Source organism: Caretta caretta, chromosome 14 (assembly GCF_965140235.1).
Source record: "Caretta caretta isolate rCarCar2 chromosome 14, rCarCar1.hap1, whole genome shotgun sequence".
Classification (NCBI taxonomy): domain Eukaryota; kingdom Metazoa; phylum Chordata; order Testudines; family Cheloniidae; genus Caretta; species Caretta caretta.
The window spans coordinates 23,416,098-23,438,462 of NC_134219.1; the positions used below are offsets into that span (position 1 = coordinate 23,416,098).

The following is a 22,365-nucleotide window of genomic DNA, read 5'->3' on the forward strand; positions in this document are numbered from 1 at the left end:
CTCAGTACTGAGTGCTCTGGCAGTCCCACCTAGCATTCAGTGCCGGGGGGTGTGTGACCAACATTCAGTTAACTGAGGGAGTGGGTGTTCTGTTAACCAGAGATTAAACGGTTCCATGGAACTGCAGTTACATCGTCTCATTAAAATATTCCCCCTCCCATGTCTGTCGTTTAGTCACGTCAGGCAGCATCACTGAAGACGTGGAGACTGCGTATAGAGTAAGGTATTAGTCTGTGTGAATAAGGATGTGAGAAACTCTCCCTGAATTTCTGTCTTGCTACTGGTACCTCTGTGCTTTACTCACCGGTCACTGCCGTTCAGGGACCGTTGGTCTTTGCTACCCTCATTTTCACGGTTTTATAACTTGGATACCAGTAACTCTGGATCGTGATCTGAGAGCCAAGTTTCAGCCTGGGATAACTACATTCATATCTTACCAAACTTTTTCCCTTTCCCCCAAGATGACCAAAGTATACAACCCTTTCCCAGCCAGCTGGGTCAGGCATCTTTAAATCAGAGAATGGAAAAAGAATGGGTGTGTCCCAGCTTTGGTTGTGCTGTGTTGGTGTATGCAACTGTCACGGGTTGTTTTCAATGCCCGGCACCTTTATGTTTCTGGATGTCTGCTTGTCAGCATGCTATCAGGCAGCTGAATGCTGCACATGTTCGTGGAGACTTTAGATTCATAGGTTTCTAAGGCCAGATGGATCATAATGATTATCTAGTCTGACCTCTGCAAAACCCTGGCCCGAAACACTCACCCTGAAACTTTGGCATCAAGCCCATATCTTCGGTTTGAGCTATACCATATCTTTTAGAAAGGTATCTAATCTTGAATTAAAGACTTCAAGGGATGGAGAAACCATAGGCAAATTGGTGAATGACTCTTGTTTTTAAAAAGAAAAAGTGCCTAATTTCTAATCTGAATTTGTCTAGCTTCAGCTTACCGCTATTGGATGTTGTCAAGCCTTTCTCTGCTAGATTAAAGATCAGTCTGTCAGAAATCTCTTCCCACGTAGATACTTGTAAGCTCTGATCAAGTCACCTTTTAACCTTCTCTTGGATAAACTACATAGATTGAGCTGCTTTAACGTCACACTGGAAGGCAGGTTTTCCCGGCCTTGAATCATTCTTGTACAGGTTGAACCTCTCGAGTCCGGCACCCTCGGGATCTGACCAATGCCGAACCAGAGAATTTCCCGAACCACAGGAGGTCAATACAGCGTGCCAGCGGGTCTCCATTGGCACAGGAAGTAGGATATGGGGGCTGTGGCAGCACCCCCAGGCTTTGTACCCAGTGTGGTCCGCGCCTGGTGGCCCCGTTGCCCCCCCTCCCCACCAGGGGGCTCTGATGCCGGCCCTAGACCCCAGCCTCTGGCCCCTCGCCTGGGGTCCTAGCTGCTGGCCCCAGGTCCTCCCACTCCCTCCCGGAGCTTGAACACCACGAATCAGCTGTTCACTGAGCTCCGGAAGCGCTGGGAGGGAGGAGGAGGAGTTAGTAAGTGCAGGGCCGCCAGCGCACAAGAGGCGTGGGGAGAGGGGGGAGCTTGCCGGGCCATGGATGTTGCCGGACCAGGGGAGTGCCGGATTAGAGAGGTTCAACCTGTCGCTCTTTTCTGAACGCTTTCCAGTTTTTCAACATCCCATTTGAAGTTTGGACACAAGAACTGGGCATAGCATGAAGTAGTGATCTCGCTAATGCTGTGTACAGAGGTAATATCACCTCCCTACTTCTATTCAATATTCCCTTGCTTCTATATCCAGTGATCGCTTGCACCCTCTTAGCCACAGCATCCTGCTGGGAGCTTATGTTCAAATGGTTATTTACCATGGCCGCTCGGTCATTTAGTGTCACTGAATTCCAGGATATAGACCCTCAGCTTGTAAATGCGGCCTACATTCTTTGTTCCTGATTGTATGGCCTTGCATTTGGCTGTATCTATTAAAACACATTGTTCAAATGACCCTGCCTTGCCAAGCAATCCAGATTGCTCTGTATAACTGACCTGTCCTCATCATTATTTACCACTCTCTTTTTGTGCCGTCAGCAAATTTTGCTAGCATTGATTTTATATTTTCTTCCAATTCACAAATAAAAGATATTGAACTTAATTGGGCCAAGAACAGACCCCTGTGGGACCACACTAGAAACACCCCCATTCAGATAGATGATTCCCCATTTAAAATTACTTTTTGAGATCGATCAGTTAACTGGTTTTTAATCCATTTAATTCAGGCTACATTTTTATCAGAATGTCACACATGTCTAAATGAAACCCCATCCAGAAGTATAAATCTATTATGTCAACACAGTTGCCTTTACCAGCCAAACTTGTGATCCCACAAAAAAATAACCAGTTTGACAAGTCTTATTTCCATAAAACTATGTTGATTGGCATTGATTTTATTCCCATGCCTTAATTCTTTACCAATTTTCATTCCATATAATTTTTTCCATTATTCTGGAGAGCGTTAGTATCTGACTAGCTGACCTATAGTTACCTGGACCCTCCTGGTTACCTTTTTAAAATAGTGACACGACATATGTTTTTTTCCCAATCCTCTGGAACTTCCCCAGTGTCCCAAGATTTGTTAAAAATCACTCTTAATGGTTTCAAAGGCTCGTCAGCCAATTCTTTTGCTACTCCTTGTGGAAGCGATTAGTCATTCGCTAACATCCACAACTCTTTCACATCCTCCCTAGTTACTGATGGAATAGAAAGCATTTCATTATCACTGTGGTATATGAATTCACCATCCTGCTTCTTTCCAAATACAGAACAGAAATATTTATTGAATCACTTCTGCTTTTTCTGCATCATGAGTGACAATTTTACCATCCTTGTCTAGTATCAGACCTATATTACTGCAAAGAGTTTGTTTATTCCTGATATATATTTAAAGAATTCCTTCTTAACCTTAACCCTACTGGCCACAGTTTTGCATTGTTGCTTTTTGCATCCTTTATTAATTGGCTTTGCCAATTTGCTTTGGCTCTTTCTTGCTTTTGCTGTGTTCCTTAATCTGAAATAAATAACTGACTTGAAAGGAAAGCAGTTGCTGTTTGTGCTGGAAACATAGGTATACTTGATCCTGATTCTGTGATCACAGATAATTTTCTGCACATCTGCATATTTAATACTGTGATTTATTTTCCAGTACTATGCTTGCAAGCCTTTGCTCCATAGTGAGTGACTAATTGCTTCCAATGTTTCACCCTCCCCTACCAAAAAAAGATCTGACTTAAAAGTTGAGATTTGTGAAGTCAGCAAGAAGCAGGCACGTGAATTACAACTGTGCTCAGCATTTCAGAAAGTAGGATATGCCTGTGGTAGGGATTGGGTCTGTGTACAGAGCCCAGCAGGAATCCCAAGTTGGTCAAGGAAAAGCTTCCCTGAGGTTGCAGGTTTATTTGCAGGTTTTCTGGAGCAATCAAATTGAAACAAATTGGCAGGGTCTCTGTCTGCATTCCCTCAATGCAGCTAAAGAGTCTTCAGACACAAAACAAAATTAAACCAAGGCAGCTCCCGTTTTCTGGCTCCTAGCTGGAAAAGCCCAGCTGTTCCCCTAAGGGTCAGAAAAGAGCTCACCTCTGGGAGCCCCTCCCAAGATGGGTCTTCGAACCCTTTTGGGAACCAGTGCTGGGAAATAGCTTCGTAAGACCCACGCCTAGGCGGGCCACTCAGCAAAGGTATTGAACATCTCATCACAACATCCAAGTGTCCTCTTAGCTCTACCTGTAGCACATATTAAACTCCCTGGACAGGAGAGACGTTAATACCCAGCTATAGATTGTTGGTTGGTGATCTAAGGAGGAAGAGTGGGTTGTGGTGAAAGCCCTGGCCTGAAAGACAGGAGATCCAGATTCAGTTCTCAGCTCAGCCACAGACTCCCTCTGATCTGGGCAAGTCACTTAACTCTGTCTCAGTTGTTATGAGAATAACAAAGCTGCTAATGAGAGTGTTGTACTATAGCGATTTAAATACCTGGCTAGATTGTAAATAATACCTGGGCATAGCATGAGCTGCAAATATGCTGCACGGGCCTGGACTAGGGTGTGGGGAAAATGCCTCCTTTTCTCATGCTTTAAGTGTATTGCCAATGCTAATTGGGGATGAGGGAATACAATTCAAACACAAATATAAACAAAATAAATAATGGAAACTGCAATCTTCCGCTCGTGTAAAGACTGGTTTGGTTTTTGCAAATTTCCTGTGATGTTTCTACTGGCTTAGCATGGGGCTGCCCCTGGATACAGGGTTGCTGCCATTCTTTTGTTTAGTTGAAAGAAAAAAGCCCACAGAAATATTTGCCTTGTGGGGAGAAGTCGGAGATGTACCTGGAACTCAGTGGAACAAAAAACAAGGGAGGGGACTAGGACACATTTTAGGTATATGAACCCTGACAATGAGTACAGTCTTCAAAAGCACTTAAGTCCCATTTTCCAAAGTGACTTAGACGTGTGGGAGCCTAAGTCCTTATTGACTTTCTTGATTTTTTTTCAGTGGGACTTAGACACATTTTGAAAATTTTGCCCAATGTTCCTTTAACTTGCAAGACTTTAAAGAGTCACACACACGGGCAAATTATTACAGTGAATTGATTTAGTCACAGTGAGATATCAAGTGCACAATGGAAACAAACTGAAAAAATAGACAAATGTTTTTCACCCTGGCAACCTGTGTCTGTTCTACTGATCCTGGGTGTGACTTGTACCAGCTGGCTCAGAGTCATGTGGCGAGTTTGGTTTATTTATTTTTTTTGAAGTTGACAGTTGTCCTTTTTAACAAGAAGCAAAGGGGAAGCGTTAACCACAGCTGCAGAATTCAGGAGGTAGCAGCCGCTGGAGGAGGCGTGTTGATGCCAAGTATTGCAGTGTAATTCTGAGAAAAGAAACCTTCAAGCCTCATCCTTCCTAGCCACCTCTCCTCTTCTCTGCCCCCCCCCCCCCATATTGGGCTGGCTGTTGCTCATTCGAGGTGTGATGTTGTAATCTTTGTTGACACTGAAGATCAAAGCAGAAACACTTCAAGGTGCTATTCTGCACATGCTTATGTAGTGTGATTCAGGAGCTAGTCCAAATTCAGTGTTTGTAATATTTATTTGTATTACCATAGCACCTAGGAGCCCCGGTCATGGACTGGGAGCCAGTTGTGCTAGGTGCTGTACAAACAAACCAAAAATGATGGTCTCTGCCCCAAAGAGCTGCTGGTGAGTCTGTTTCCTGTTCTAAAGTGAGATTTCTCTGGGAGTGGCTGTTCAGTCACATATTGTTGGACTTTCTTGTTAATTTCTTTGCTGCAAAAAACAGCTCGACCTATCCTGACGTGGTGGTGGAGGCAGCGTGGTCTGCTGGTTGGAGCATGGGACAGAGAGTCAGGAGAGCTGTGGTCTAATCCCACTTTTGCCACTGACTTGCTGTCCTTCAGCAAGTGGCTGATGACTTTGGCTTTTTTCAAAGATGCTGAGCTTGCGAACTACCATGGGACTCAAGAGCGTTCAGCACTTCTGGAGACAAGGCTGTTATCTGATCTGTCTCTGTTTTCTCAGAGGCAGAGTGAGGATGATACTGACTTATTTACCTGCCTACTAAACTTGCAAGGGTCTTGTGAGGATTAATTAATGTCTGTGAAGTAACTTGTACGTGTAGCGCACTCTAGAAGTGTCTGGTGGTGGTCACCTTTCAAGTCAAGCACCAGTGCTCTGACTGGGCCAATGTAGTTTGTGTGCTCTGGTTCCGAGCCTCTGATTTAGAAATCAATGAATGCAGCTCACTGTGTGATGATCCCATTTTACAGATCAGGAAAATCGGGCTGAAAAGTTGACTTGCCCAGTACCCCGTGAGGTTGGTGGGAAGAGACCCTGGGAGTTCCTGGATGTCACCATGACCTGATGCTACTTTAATTTTGTAAGGAAGCATTTAGGGTGCAATAAAGCAGCAGAAGAGGCTGAGATTTTTAAATGACCTTTTCTCCCTGCAGTGCCTGCATCCTGTAGCAGATTATCTCCACTGGAGACAGTCCTAGCTGCTATGGGAGCTACTGCATCTGAATACTCTGGATTTGAGAATGAAATCAGCAAGAGATGCTTTGTAATGGACAGCTATGTATGGAACCCTACTGCTGCTCTGCGTTTGTCCCAGCACAGTGTGTGCAAGGAGGGAACAGAGCTACTGGGATACTCTTCTAGGCCTCACCACCTTCTTGCCTGTCTTAATTCTTTGTGTATGCCGGAGTGACTGCAATGCACCAGCTCAGTGTGCATGGGTGATGTTACCCTTTAATGACCTGCCCATAGACAGGCTATAGGACGTTCCACCTTTATTCCAAAAAGAAAAGGAGTACCAGTGGCACCTAAATAACCAATTTATTTGAGCATAAGCTTTCATGAGCTACAGCTCACTTCATCGGATGCTCACGAAAGCTCATGCTCAAATAAATTGGTTAGTCTCTAAGGTGCCACAAGTCCTCCTTTTCTTTTTGCGAATACAGACTAACACGGCTGCTACTCTGAAACCACCTTTATTCCAACTTCCCTGTTTTGGGGTCTTCTATAGTTCAGGTGGCAGAGATGTGTGGTTTTGGAGCAGAAGGACTATGTGCAAGCTTATATGTAGCATCTGTTCTCTGGAGGCCCCTCCTCTGCTGTACCCCCATCCCCGTAGCTACTCCACTGCATGGGCAGTGTGGCTGATTCTGGCCGGGCGGCGGGGCTGCGAGCTCCTGCTGCTCTCAGCTGCATGGTAAGGGGGCGGGGAGCAGGGGGGAGGGATTGGATAAGGGGCAGGGGTCCTGGGGGGCAGTCAGAGAACAGGGGGCAGTTGGATGGGGCAGAGGTTCTTGGGGTGGGGGCAGTCAGGGTACAGGGAGCAGGGGAGGTTGGATAGGGGTGGGGTCCCAGGGGAGCAGTTTGGGGCATGGGGTCCTGGGAGGGGGTGGTCAGGGGACAAGGAGCATGGGGGGTTGGATGGGTCTGGGGTTCTGAGGGGGGCAGACGGGGGGCAGATAGGGCGTGGGGGCCAGGCTATTTGGGGAGGCACAGCCTTCCTTACCCAGCCCTCCATACAGTTTCGCACCCCGATGCGGCCCTCTGGCCAAAACGTTTGCCCACCCCTGCTCTAAACTGCATTTTCATGCAGGTGTAACCTTGGTGAACCCAGTGTAATGCTTGTTAACGTGGAATGAGTCTCTGTCCCCTCCCCACTCAGCTTGCGGATCCACATACAGTTGGCTAAACCTGCCAGCCTGTGAACTCTGTCCTTTAGCTCAAGCACTAGAGCCGCAAACAGAGGCAGCTAACAGAGGCCCAGAAGGAGTAGCTGCAGACTCTGTGGTTGGAGGTAGTGGGAGTTGGTGGGTGCTGTGTCTGGTCTGATTGTTTGTTCCCTGTATATGGGATGCATAGCTGGGCTGTGAGCCCCTGAGTAAGTAGGGCACCTTGCTAAAGGCTGCGAGAATCTAGCCCATGGAGCTTTGTTTGGGCAAGCTGTATGATGTCTCTGAGTGGTTAATCACTCGCTGGTGGTGAGGGGTGGGACTGAGCAGAGCTAAGGGAAGGCTTGGTATAAAAAGTCACTTGCTAGATGCACTCCAGTGCTGCGAACAGAGGCAGCTAATAGGGCAGTTTTGGAGGGAGTGTGAGAGGATTTTCTTCCAGGTTCAGCACTACATCTAATACCAAGATGGCCAGCGATGGAACAGTGCTGTCATTTAAGAACATCTTACTAGAGGCACAAAAAACCACAATCGAGGAAGAAGGGCCATGCTGGGTAAAAGTCCAACCTGGGTTTATAGGGGAGGTGAAGGCAGCTATAAAAAAAACATTATAACAAATGGAAGACAGGGGACATTGATGGTAGTGAATATAAATCAGATGTTAGGAATTGTAGAAAATTGATAAGGAAAGTGAGGGGACACAAGGATAAATCTATGTCTAGCAAAGTAAAGAACAATAAGAAGGAGATTTAAAAAATATATTAGTAACATAAAGAATCCTGGCAATGGTATCGGTCCATTACTAGATGGAAATGGTAGAATTATCAGTAATAATGCAGAAAAGACAGAAGTGTTCAATAAATATTTCTATTCTGTATCTGGGGAAAAAACAGAGGAAGAAGTCTTAACATATGGTGATAACACTCTTTCTGTTTCACTAGTATCTTTGGAGGATGTTAAACAGAAGCTACAAAGCGTAGACGCTTTTCAATCAGAAGGTCCAGGTAACTTGTATCCAAGAGTTTTAAAAGAGCCAGTTGAGGAGCTCACTGGGCCATTCATGTGGATTTTCAATGAGTCTTGGAGCACTGGGGAAGCTCCAGAAGACTGGAGGAAAGCTAATGTTTTTCGTCTTTTTAAAAAGGGTGTGCGGGATGACCCAGCTAATTGTAGGCCTGTCAGTCTGACATCAGTCTGGAGCAAGATAATGGAGTGGCTAATACAGGACTCCATTAATAAAAAAATTACAGAAGGGTAATGTAATTAATGTAAATCCGTATGGGTTTATGGCAAATAGATCCTCTCAAACAAACTTGATATCTTTTTTTTTTTTTATGAGATTACAAGTTTGGTTGATAAATGTAATAGTGTAGAAATAATGTACATAAACTTCTGGTTTAACTTGGTACTGTACAATATTATGATTAAAAAAATTAGAATGATATAAAATTAAGATGGCACACATTAAATGGATTAAAAACTGGCTAAGTAATTGGTCTCAAAATGTAATTGTAAAAGGGAATCATCATTGTGTGGGTATATTGCCAGTTGGGTTCCGCAGAGATCAGTTCTTGGCCTTATGCTATTTAACATTTTTATCAGTGACCTGATAAAATCATTCCTGATAAAGTTTGCAAACTGTGGGAGTGGTAAATAATGACGAGGATGGGTCACTAATACAGAACGATCTGGATTGCTTGGTAAACTGGGCGCAAGCAAACAATATGCATTTTAATACAGCTAAATGTATCCATCTAGGAACAAAGAATAGAGGCCATGCTTACAGGATGGGGGACTCTGTCCTCAAGCAGGGACCCTGAAAAAGATTTGGGGGTTGTGGTGGATAATCAGCTGAAAATGAACTCCCAGTGTGATGCTGAGGCCAAAAGAGCTAATGCAATTCTGGGATGCATAAACAGGGGAATCTTGAATAGTAATAGAGAGGTTTTTATCTTTCTATTTGGCACTGGTGTGATCACTGCTGGAATACCGTGTCCAGTTTTGGTGCCCACAATTCAAGAAGGATGTTGATAAATTGGAGAGGGTTCAGAAAAGAGCCATGAGAATGATTATAGGTTTAGAAAACCTGCCCTATAGTGTGAGAGACGCAAGGAGCTCAATCTACTTAGCTTAATGAAGAGAAGGTGGAGGGGTGACTTGATCACAGTCTATAAGTATCTATATGGGGAACAAATGTTTAAAAATGGCTCCTTAATCTAGCAGAGGAAGGTATAACACAATCCAATGGCTGGAAGTTGAAGCTAGGCAAATTGAGACTGGAAATGTGACATAATTTTTTAACAGTGAGAATAATTAACCATCGGAAAAATTTACCAAGGGTCATGGTGGATTCTCCATCATTGACCATTTTAAAAGCAAGATTGGATGTTTTTTTTAAAAACTATGCTTTAGGAATTATTTTGGGGGCAGGTCTCTGGCCTGTGCTATACAGGAGGTCAGACTAGATGATCACAATGGTCCTTTCTGGCCTTGGATTCTATGACTGGCGTGGCCTATGCTTTTAGGTCCAGAGCCCCCAAGTTCACTCCCCAAAGAAAACACCTGGGGCTTGTTACACCAGGAACAGCAAAAAGCTGACTGAGAATAGTGGATTATAATGGGGGGATGTGGGGGCAAGAATTCAGCCTTAGCTTTAGCCAACAAGTTCATTAATGATGTGGCGATGGTGCAATGGTCACATGTGCTGGGTGCTTGTGGGCTTACTTTAAAGGCTTGTTCACAAGAGCTGCAAAAAGGGGCTGCTGTTGGCACGACTGGGATGTTTTGGCTACATGTTACAGTGGATACATCTCGAATTACAGGACACTGAAATGCTTTACGCTGTATTTCATAAAAATACCCTCTTGTCGCAGCAGAGCTGAGGTGTGCTCCGCTCTCCCTTCTCAGCAGACTGCATTGCACCCCAAGGTGACACCTGTAGAAGGAAATGGAGTTTGTGACTAAATGTCCTGTTTGCTTTAAAGGTAGCCTATGATCTTCTGACCAATCCACATAGGCAGCATGTTCATGTCTAAATGTAGCCCTAGGGTGGGGTGACAGGGTTAGGGATCCGGGAGTCTCCGGCACTCATGTCAAGGCCCTGGATACTCGTAATGTAAAGCTGGTGTGGAAGTAACATGGTGACGGTGGTCGGAGTCAAGAATTCCTGCAAAGGCCTGGAACCCTTAACCCATGGTGATCACTGTTGGCCCAGTACTGCTTCACTGGGCCACGTTATCCTGGCTTCCCGTGTCTGCGGATTTCAAAGCCGGAATGCTTTTGCTTAAATACATTTTAACAGGGACACAGCACTGCCCTGGCTTACCGAACTCTGGTAACCGAAGGCTGCGGATGTCTCATGGGGTTATGCTGGCCTAAGCTCTGCAGCAGCTGTCCCCTTTGCCTGAGTCATCTGCGTTCCTGCTGTAACGAGGAAACTCTGATTATCCAACCCTCTGATTTTAACCTGTATCAAACAAGTTCCACTCTATCTCATGGGGTGGGATTTAAATATTGCTTTGCTGCATCATCATGGGGTTGGCCCCTGGGCACTGGGAGACCCTGTGATCACAAGAGTGGCCCATGTGATCTCAAGCCAGCACTGCATCTGTGATACTTGCCTTAGGCCCGCCCCTCATCCCTCCTTCCTCACCTTGCCTGTTATCTGTTTTCTAAGAGCTTGTCCTCTCTCTCCCTTTGGAAGGAGTCCAGCCCCCTCTCCCACATCTCATTCAGTCCAGAATAAAGCAGCCAGCCAGCACTGTGATTTCCTCCTCTCTTGCTAGTGATGAGAGGAAGGAAAGAACATGCACCTTGTTGCGCTATTTGTACTTGTGGCTGTGCTCACACAGGAAATGGAGTTCTCCTCATCCGGCAATTTACCAAGGTGTATTCCAGTCCCCGCCGCTTTTGCAAATCCCACTTTGTTGCCTTGGGCTTTTCCCTTCTCCACAGTGAGGCAGCTGGTCTCAAAGGCATCTGTTCCAAACATCCTGATTTGCCTCAGCAATAGGCAAACCCGCCTGACCGCCTCTGCCCAAATCAGTCCAGCTGAAGGCAGAGGTAGTTTGCATCCAGATCAGTCCAGATCATGCCCAGCCCTTGCCCCGCCCTGTTGCTTTGCCAAAATCAGCCAGGTTCCCAGCAGCTCTGGGTCTCCCTGCTGGGACAGCTACTTTCTTGAAAATCTCTTGTCCTGGGACTTTCCCAGGAAGGTACTGCAGTCTAGGGTGAGGCTGACAGAGGGAAACCCCACTGTGTGAAAGATCTGATTACAGCGACTTGCCAAAGCCCAGCAAAGAGAGTAATGAAGTTCAGGAAATGTGTACTTCAAATCATATTGACTTCTGGGAGAAAAGCCGGTCAGAGGTACTGCTGAATGAAAAACTGAAACATTGCTGAATTAACTATTGAGTTGTTGGCCATGCCTCCCATTGTACACAGATTAGATCATAAACAATACCACATTGCTAAAGTTGTAAACAAACCAGGCAGAAGTCGGGCAATGCCAAAGGTAAGGTTACAAGTGCAACTTTATTTATCTTCCTAGTGGGTAGGACTTTTGCCCTGAAATCCCAATATTGTTGTTTCTGCCGGCCCCTTGCCCAATTCAGTGCTCGCTGAATGAGGCAGCTGTTCGGTATTTATTTGTCAATCACCTCTTAGATCAGAAGAGGGTAGCTGCACATGCTGTCAATCTCTCTGTCAGCCTCAGAGCTGATCGAAATGGATTGGAGCTGGTCAGAAATTTGGGCTTTTGCAAAATGCTTTTTCTTGACCCAACCTTCCCCCCACCTATATCTTGGGCCTTCACAGTGTGGAGTCCTGCCCACCCAAAAGATGAAGCAACCTCCCTGAAATCCACAGCCTGGGGTGTCTTATCTCTGTTATCACATGGAATTTGTGCCTAAAAACAGGACAAACCTGTCTGGCTCCTCCAGTTACGGAACTTCAGTGATATAAGGATAACTGGGACACTGTATATTATAATGTGATTGTGCAGCCACATTAGTTAATGCATAATTGTCTTCCTTACTGGATATGCAGAACAACTCTCTTCCAGAATCCACATTATTATTATTATTTATTTATTAAATGTGTTTAACCTCTATAGGCTGTGAAGAAAACCTTCAAGATGTGACCCCTGGGTAATGATGTAGTGCTGCCCGTGCGAATCTTCTGAAACAATAGAGCTAAGAGCTGGGAACTGCCCCAATAATCTCAGTTTAGGGACGTTAACTCTGAAGGCTAATGAGATAATGTAGGCATTGCAAGTATTTCACTGCAGATCATTTTATTCAAAAGGTTATGCTAAAACGTTTGTCTGTCGGTTGTTGGAAGTGGCAGCAGATATTGCCGTGGGGAGCAATGGGACAGCTGGTTGCTATTCAGCTTAGTTGGGGGGTGGAACACAAGGAATTCAGACCTTCCCCCCCTCCAAATTTGGAGTAACCTCTACCCAGAAAGGGGAGGGAAAGAGGAGCTGCATCTACCTCTCCAGTATCAAAAATCTTCCAACCTCCGCCCCCATTACCCAGCAACCTTTACAAAGCAGTCCAGTGTGTTCAGTGCAAAAATCTGCAGCCGCTGACAATCTAGAGGCAATGTCCAACTGAACTTGAATTGCAAATTAAATGAATATTGAGGGAGAAAGGGGTATTGGGAACTTAGCAAAGCAGTAAGGAGGAGAGGGCTTAGTGGAGCAAACAGTGGCATAATTCAGGGGTTCCTGCCACATAAGTTCCTCCTGCATAATGTGCCACATAGGACTTTGATTGTAACTTCATTGACAGACAGCCAGTCAGAGTCCAGTTACACCCAGCGTGCCAATCTAAAACCTTCTTGTGCTGTCACATGTCACTTAGGGCATAAACCACCATCCCTGTCTATCCTGGGCTGCTCTTTGCTTGTCCTCCATGTTGTTAAGTCCCTGAAGTTTTTCCTCTCTGTCTGACACAAGGATTCTCTCAGTCGGCCTGTTTTCCATGTTCCCTACCCAGTGGCAGAAGCTCTGGCTTCATTCTTAACATGAGCTATTTCCATCTATTCTGGGTATCTTTAGAGATAAGGGGTTGTTGAACACTCTCTGATGGATCTTGACATTTGTTATAAATTCATTCAAGTGAATACCTAGTATTTGTATTTAATACCTAAGGCACTGAGATGTTGGTATCTTTAGGAGGATTTCTAGCTTGCACGTAGGGTGACCAGATGTCCCGATTTTTGGGTCTTTTTCTTGTATAGGCTCCTATTACCCCCCACCCCCATCCCGATTTTTCACATTTGCTGTCTGGTCAACCTACTTGCACATCTGTATGTTAAAGTGGCAGTGACATTGGAGTTGAAGATTTGTAGTTTCGTCTTTAAAATTGGTAGATTTTTGACGACCAAATCTTGTTTAAACTGGTGAAGTGTCAGGTTGTGACATTTTCTTCCTGGACATCCCCACTGGCTTGCATGTCAGTGCTGAAACATGTGAACTCTTACATTCCTTTGCCTTCTAATGTAACATGGGAGTTGGGAGTTGCTGGGGTTCTCATTAGATTTGTTTTTTCATAACTGATTTTTAAATCTGTCTTTCTTGTGCTGCTGGGCGTTCTTTGCTTACATATGGTTGGAGCTGTCATTTAGAAAAGCTATGTCGCCAGCAAAACCAAAATTTTCGAACGTACTATAGTTAAACCACATGAGGCTTGTATTGTATTCATCCACACTTCTCGTCATGAGGTTAGTGGCAATGACAAACAGGAGAGATGAGAGAATGCATCCTTGTTCGACACCAGTGTTTTACATTAAACCATTTATTCAAGCTCTTCCCATAATTAAGATACGAGTGTCTGGTTTGGGTATCTAGACTAGTTCCGAAACAACAGGCTATTGAAGCATTATGATCAAGCTTTTCAAATTAAAATGAATAGGAACTGGACACCCTTTGGTGGCTTTGAAAATCTCAGCCTCCGAGCCCTGTAGCAACTTGCAAAGGTTTTAGTTAGCACAATGACTGTGGAAGCTCTTTTTTATTCTGCACACCTGTTCTCTTGCTGTGTTCAGAATCGTGCTGACGTTAAGGTTTACTGCCATTTACATTGTAAAGCCAGTGCAGCTACTGGGGAGGGAGCTGCAGTTTTGTTTGGTTTGCACATTATTTACACAATTGTTTGTTCAGTTCCTATGGCAGCATCTTTCCTTCTAGGGACAGACATGCACAGCTTAAGCAGAGTAATAATACACCACAGCTGGGTCAAGGTGCCTGGCAATGATGCATGAGATAGAAAGAACCAGACTTGACTCTCAGACTTGCAGGGTGAGCTGGCAGTTATGGAAAAAATATCTTTTTCTTGCCTGCTGATCACACTTGTCCCAGGGTCACAGAGATCCAGTAAATAAGGAGCCCGACTGTACCCCTTTTCAGAATAACTTTTCGGAGCAAGACTGCACTTTGAAATTCCATGAGTGTTTCTCAGTAGAATAGCTTTGCTAGTAACAACAGCTACCCTGCTCAGTGGCCCAGGTAGCAAAGCCAGCTGAATGTTAATGGTTCACGGTATGAGCAGGAGTGGGGAGGACTGGCTAGGGCTGTGAACTGACAACGAAGGAAGCAAGTGTCAGGAGATGTATTTTACTGGTGATGCAGTTTCAACTGGTCTGGATAGATGTGACCTTTTTCCGCTCCCTCAGTGGCTCATAAATCTTGCATCTTCTCCTTCAGAAATCATTTAATACCAGGGTAGAAATAAGTTGTGTACTCTGTGAAGATAGTTATCTGAGATCTGAGATGGCTTTCTAGGTCTCTTGGCTAAGATTAGTGGCAGTATCCCTATATTGGAGGCATTCTCTGTCTGGACTCTTTCCTGAGCTCGCTCTCCGGGTCTTTTCTCTCTCTAACGTCTCTGCTCTCCTACTTGCTAGCTGCACAGGTGGGAAGGTGTGTGGTGATAACGGTGTGAGACTTGGAATTGAGGGACATTAAATACCTGGGTGACCACAGTAGGAGTTACTTGCCTCATTACCTTTGTACCATGTTCCCACAATCGCCATCAGGCCAAGTTCAAGTCCTGCAGGGTGCTCAGGGATCAGGGCCTGGAGCATTTAAAAAATCCTAAAGCTCCTGGATGAGGAGTGTGGGTGACACCACCACTGCTCTGGTACAATGGAACTCTCTACCTCAAGGGTAAAGCTCATCTGTGCAGGAGACGGAGATTTCACGGAGTCAGTGCCAGACTGTGGAACAGACTCCTCCAGGAACTGAAGACCATCCCAAACATCCCAGCCATCGCTCCAAGTGCACTTCCCTGACTTGCCTTCCCTGATATCACCAGGGAGCAGTGTGGACTCTGCCAAAACAATTCCCAGTGAACCACGTGTGACAGACATTAGTCACGTCAGTTAATGTGTGAATGGAAGGTGCTCAGATACTGTGTCAATGAGGGCAGGATAAGAACAGAATAGAATGAACATGCTGGGTTTCTAGCTCTCAATGACTCGAAGTGCTAGCCCCATACTCCCTGTGTTATCGGTTCCTTCTGTGCACCCCCACTGCCAGCTCTGGAGTTTCTGGTGTATTTGAAATGTGGTTTTCCTTTCTCTCTCTGATAGCTGGGCTGTGTCTGAACTGCTGGAGCCTGCAGGAGCTGGTCAGCCGAGATGCAGGAAACTACCTCATCCTCCTAGAGAAAATCCTGCAGAAAACCAAAGAGGTAAGGCCCTGCCAGCAAGATTGAAGGGTGCCCCAGCAGGGAGGAGGCTTGGGGCAATGGGTGCTTTGTTGTCATTAGGATGGAGTCTGGCAGGGGGTCCTGCTCTGAAGTCTGTAAAGAAGCCTCGTCCCCTATATAATTTGAATGCTAGGTCTCTTGCTTTCCATGGAGGAAGGAAGCCTTTGAGCAGGAGGAAGTCAGAGTGTTATGCCCAGTGAAAGAGAAGCTGGTGTCTGGCCTGCAGGCTTGCTGGTCAATTGGCCGTGTTGTCTCTCAGCACCGGAGACGCCCAACTCTGCGTGTGGACCCCCAAATGTAAATCAGATTTGCCGTGAGTTGGCCCCATTCCCGCTTGCCCCGTTCCAGTCAGCGTGCAAAAGTGTAAGCCCCTGTGCCCAAAATTATTTGAATTTTGCAGTTTTTAGCAGATATTATAATAGGGTTAATGACTGAGCATCAGTGCCTGGAGACAGTCAAGCTGGCCCAAGGTCAGACCTCTGGAGAGCAGCTTCTGGCATGTGGGAACTGCAGAGAAAAGGGATGTGATAGTGCGCTGGGAAAAAGAGCAAGCCTGAACATCTGCACTTTGAATAGCATCACAAGACACAAGGAGAGGTTTCCTACTTCCTGAAGTGCTGCTATGTGCATGACCTCCAGTCCCACAATAGCGACCGCCTTCCTCCACACTTGGGGACCAGCCCAGATTCCAGTCTCATTCTCCATTGTGTGCTGGCCATTGTGCAGGGGGAAGCCGGGGAAGGGAGATCCCAGCCATACGGTTCCAGGAGTCCTGGGCATGCATGTTTCTAGGGGCAGGGCTGCAGTTGGTTTGGTGTGCTAGAATTTATGAGGCTTGGTTTCCTGAGACCCTCCCTTGTTGCAAGCTTTTCTTTTTTTGCCTGTCCAATTCAGAAGGAATTGATTGCTTCCTGCTATTTTAATGGAAGCTTTGCCTCAGCTATTCTGGTTTGCTTTGCAACCAAAAATACATTTGGAACGTAGGGACTGAGCAAATGCTAGCATCTGTAGTAAGCAGCAGGCTGCTAGGGTTTGCTATGTCCAGCTAAGCATGGGAAGTGAAGGATCAGAGGTGCTGAACTGTTAACCTTCAATAAGTCCATCTTCTGATGTGAGGCCATCAGCTCTCCCAAGTTAAGTAGACTTGGGTGGGAGACCTTAGCCTGGCAGGCGGTGGTGTTAGGGACTCTGGAGTTCAAGCGAGCAAATAATTCGCATGACAGTGTTGCCAACCCCCACAATTTTATCATGAGTCTGGCAATATTTGATGTTTTCCTTAAAGCCCCAGCTCCTAGATTCATGTAAGTAAGTGAGAATCTCAGCTTTCATTTTTATAAAAAGTTTCTAGCCTTTCTAGTTAAGGAGAAAATCTTAAAAACATGACCCAAATGTACTTACCCTAAAGACTCAAACCAAAAGAACTAAAATGAACCAAAAATGTGTCTGTTGGGGTTTTTTTTTTAGGCCTGATTCATGATTTTTAAATGGCTGGGGTAGGCAATATGGCAACTAATAAGTTGATTATTTTTTAATCTTTTCCCCCTTTTCTCCAGTCGTTCAGGAACACCTCATGCTATTCCTGTATGGATTCATAATTATTGGTGAATTTCCTCAGTGAATAATTCTTAGTCTGCAGATTGTCCATAATTAGCTTTGTTGCAAATTTCGCAATGTTGCCTAGTGATGTAAATCAGCTGGTGGTGTTTCTGTTATCTGGTTGCATGATTTACATTCAATACACAGCACACATTGCAACAAGTGTGAATAAAGTTCCGTTGCTCAGAAAATGTAAAGGGTCACAAACTTGGCTGGATATAAATTCCCTTTTGAATTTGAATAGTTGCAAAAATATTTTCCATTATTCACTCATGTGAATCTAGGATTGACTGGCACCAGCTAATCTATATTTTTAAACATGACTATCTTTGTCCTCGCTGGGCGCTAAGTAGCATTTAACAGAGTGTTAATTTAAAGATTGTAGTTAACACATTTTCTAATGACAGGTTTCAGAGTAGCAGCCGTGTTAGTCTGTATTCGCAAAAAGAAAAGGAGGACTTGTGGCACCTTAGAGACTAACCAATTTATTCTAAAGCACCTCACTTTCCCGGTGTAGACAGAGCTTGGATGTGTTGTGCCAAAGGCCTAGTCTGTACTTACAAAGCTAGGCTGATGTAGCTGCATTGGTTAGGAATGTGAAAAACCCATGCTCCTGACAAGCGTTGGTACGCCAACCTAATCCCCAGTGCAGACGCGGCGTAGTTACGCCAACCTAAGGCCAGGTCTACACTACAGACACATCAGTATAAAAATGTCGCCCAGGGGTGTGAAAAGTCCTGTTGAATCCTGTGCAGTGCCTGTTGAAGTCAATGGGAATCTTAGCATCAATGTCATTGGGTGGGGTACTGGACAGACCCTATATGAGCAATTCTTGCGACTGGATGGTTTCCTACAAAGCTTCCTTCCATCTCCTGACAGCTTTTAGGTATTTCTGTGACCAAGTAGCACTGCTGATACTCCTCTTCTCGTGTGTATTTCCTGCAGGTCCAAGAGACATGCAACTATGACCTCCTCACTCCATTGGCTCTTCTCTTCTATTCTGCAGCTCTGTGTGTAAGTCCTAAATTTTTTTAACCAATTGTAACTTCAGCTTCAGGGACGGGCTGAGAATTGGAGCACTGGCCTAGCTGAAAGCAGAATAATGTCATTATATAAGACATAAGAACTGCCGTACTGGGTCCATCTAGCCCAGTTTCCTGCATCCGACAGTGGCCAGTACCAGAGCTTCAGGGGAGTGTACAAAACAGGTCAATTTTGGATAGTTCCATTCCGGCTTCTTTCCCAGCTTCTGGCAGTCAGAGGTTTAGGGTTGCCCTGTACATGGGATTACATCCCTGACCATCGTGGCTAATAGGCTTCCTCTCCTGCAGGAATTTATCTAGTTCTTTTTATAATCTAGTTATACTTTTGGGATATCCTCACCTGAAGTACTGTGCTCTGCCCTAGTCTTCTCATCTGAAAAAAGATCTAGCAGATGTGGAAAAGGATCAGAAACAAGCAACCAAATATCATAAGTCGGAGAGACTGAAAAGTTTGGGTCCATTTACTTTCAGAGAGGAGATAAATGAGAGGGGACGTGATAGAAGTATATAAAATAACCTGTGTATAGAAGGTGAATCTGCCCCATTTGCTCTTTCTCATAATTAATCAAACCAAGGGAACTTCTAATGAAACCCAAAGGCAATACATTTAAAACGGATAAAAGGAAATACTTTTTTTCAGGTTTCAGAGTAGCAGCCGTGTTAGTCTGTATTCGCAAAAAGAAAAGGAGTACTTGTGGCACCTTAGAGACTAACCAATTTATTTGAGCATAAGCTTTTGTGAGCTACAGCTCACTTCATCTGATGCATAAAAGTGGAAAATGCAGTGAGGATGTTTTTATACACACAGACCATGAAAAAATGGGTGTTTATCACTTCAAAAGGTTTTCTCCCCCCACCCCACACTCCTGCTGATAATAGCTTATCTAAAGTGATCACTCTCCTTGAACTCTGCAGTTCATTGCTCCAAGATCTCTGGGAGGCCAAGAACTAAGCAGGATTCATAAAAGGGTTATGCATCTGAAAGGATGGGAACATCCATGGTTGCTAAGAGTATGTTCTCTTTAGTAAGAGAGAAACTCTCTTCCTTTGGCGCATAAGCCACTAACTGGTGGAGTTTAGGAAGAAACAACCCCAACAGGCAGGTTATTCTGTAGTTGCCCAGGGAAGGGTTTCTTGAACCTTCCTCAGAAGCATCCAGTGCTAGCTACAGTCAGAGAGTGGACTGTACAACCTCTGGTCTGATCTAGACTGAGAGTAATTTTTATTATCCTCCCAGTGCCAGCCCAGATACCTGCTTTCCCATGTTGGTAGTGGCCGCTGAAACCTCCTCCTCTTTTATTTGGGCTATCGAGCAGCTCAGTTTGGGAGCCTAGTTTGGGACCTGGGAGGATCTGAATCCATCTGAGTGGTGTTGGGGGGCAGGGAGGGACCAAAGCCAAAGAGGAAGGACAGGCTTCCATGACTGTGTCCTTGACCCACCTTGGATTGTAATCCTCATGCTACTTCTTTTTCCCCTATAGACTCCTCACTTTCCACCAGACTCTGACCTGCTTCTGAAGGCCATTAGCACCTACCATACCTTCCTTACCTGGCCTATGCCCTACTGCAACATCTACCGGGAGCTACTAACCTTCATCAGCGATGAACTCAAGGCCCCAGGTAGGAATCCAAACAGTCCATCATTTTACAGATCCCTCTCACGCGTAGTCTTTGTGGTGTTGGGTGCAGCTAACTTAGCCTCAGAGGGTCTGAGTGAAGTATTTTGACCGTTCTTCATGCCAAACCAGAAATGCTCACCGCGGTGGCCTGGTATGCACAATGTTCTCTCTGAAATTCTCTGAGTGTTGCTCTCATACACACACGTTGTGTTTAAACAAATCATGCAAAGCTCAGGACCAGCAGCCATGCAGCAAACTGTGGGTCCATTTGCTACCATCTGCTCTGTGTTTTCCAATACAGTTGTAAATGGGCTTTTGTCATCTGGGAGGAGCGGGCTGAGACCGCTGAACTCATTTCACTGCTGCCCTAACACAGATTGGAAGCCAACTCTCCTCCAGAGGTGAAAAGCTGAATTGACATAGTTACGTTTCCAGGGTCATGTGTTTAGCATTAATGCTGTCACGTAGAGGAACCGCGTTGCATGGCACCGGACATGTCTCCATGAATGTTAAATTCAGATAGACATGCTGATCTCGGTGGATTCATGAAGCGGATGAGAATTTCCACTGCAGCCTCTTTGTTCTGGGGGTATCTTTTGCATGGCAAACCAGCTCTGGTTGCTCCCTGCTGCTATTGCCACTAGCCCTAAACTTTGCTTTGTGAAGGAAAGTGACTCAGCGGGACAATTTGGTTATAACAGTGTATCCATTCATTCCCATCAAGGTGGCTTTAGTCTTTGAGTGTGCTGCTTTGTAAAAAAATTTTCATACAGTACCCTGGAACTCCCAGCCACTGTTTTGTGGCTGAGGTGCTGTCTCTGTGTAATTGGACTTTGGGCTCAGCTGCAGGCAAGACCTGCAGCATGTAATCGTATCTGTCTTTACGCAGTAGAATCGTCTTAATGAGGCTATGCTCGTGGATGGCCTATTGGTTCCAATTAAGCAGCTGTTTCAATTAAAAGAAAAGGTCATTTAAAAAGGGTCTTACACATGAGGATGGGATGCAGAGAATCATTTTTCTTCAGTACTGTATTAGAACAGATTGTAGAATTTCACACCCATTTAACATCTGGTTAATCACCACATCACCCCTTGGCACCATTTGATTGCTAATGCAGGACTAGATGAGCTCCAAGCAGGGTTAGGGGACGTGCTGTAGAAAACCTGTGTTGGCAACGGGCAGGCCATGTCTACATTAGACCTTACAGTGGCACAGCTCTTCCGTCGACATAATTAAACCACCCCCAACGAGTGGTGTTAGCTATGGCAGCAGGAGAAGCTCTCCTCTCTAGTGTGGACACGGCCTTAAGTCTGCACAGCAAAGTTTTACTGGCATAGCTATGAATAAATCACACCCAGCGTAGCTATGATGGCAAAACCCCCAGTATAGAGAAGACAGAAGAGTGCATCTGTCAGTTTAGCTAATGTTGTTTGGGGAAGCGGTGTAGCTACTGGCAGCAGAAGAACAACTTCTGTCTGCCTCTGCTGCGTCTCCACTTGGAGACTCTGCCATCCTAGGTGGCTCTGTAGTGTAGGCGAGCCCTGAGGCACACATCATTGCTAATGCCCTATGTACTAGCGGAGACAGGGCCAAGAGGAGGCCCCGTACTCCAGAGCTGAAGCACTCTGGGAGGACAGTGGGGGAATACACTGTGTGCTTCTTAACGATCCAATTTCTGCTGGTGATGGTGACTGGCAACTGCAGGCTAATTATCAGCAAATTATCAGTATCAGCAAAGATTCTTCAGCTAGTGCCAAGGGGTTAAGTAGAGATTAACCAGGTGTTAAGTGGGGGTGAAATTTGAGGTTCCAGAAATGGGGGTGGATAGAAGATGCTTTCGAGGAAGCAAAAGGATTAAAAAAAAATTTTGTAACTGCCATCTAAACCACATCCCAGCTCAGAGCTGCCCTGGTACGGGCTGGGCCCTCAGGTCTTTGTCTGGGTTGTGGATATGATGTTAAGAATAGTGCACTGATTGTATTAAGTGAGGTGGCAAATGAGGCCCAGTAAGCAAGGGGGTCTGGAGACCTTTCACTGGTTGGAGCTCTCAAGCCCTCCCAAACAGGGTTCCCAGTGAAGCAGCCCAGTGGCTGGGGTTGGCCCTGGTCTACACTACAGAGTCAGGTTGATGCAAGGCAGCTTACGTCCGTTTACCTTAAATCAGCCCCTCCTGGGTAC

General features: G+C 45.4%; 1 protein-coding gene across 3 annotated transcripts in view; it reads left to right on the forward strand.

Annotated features, from left to right (window-relative positions):
- Positions 1–22,365, forward strand: part of PIK3R5 (phosphoinositide-3-kinase regulatory subunit 5) — a 97,336-nt gene that overhangs the window by 44,519 nt on the left and 30,452 nt on the right. For all 3 annotated transcript variants that reach the window (XM_075119367.1, XM_048817471.2, XM_075119365.1), the window contains exons 3-5: positions 15,810–15,910; positions 18,470–18,538; positions 20,049–20,187. In XM_075119367.1, coding sequence (XP_074975468.1) covers positions 15,810–15,910; positions 18,470–18,538; positions 20,049–20,187 — 309 coding nt within the window. The remainder of the gene's footprint in view (positions 1–15,809; positions 15,911–18,469; positions 18,539–20,048; positions 20,188–22,365) is intronic.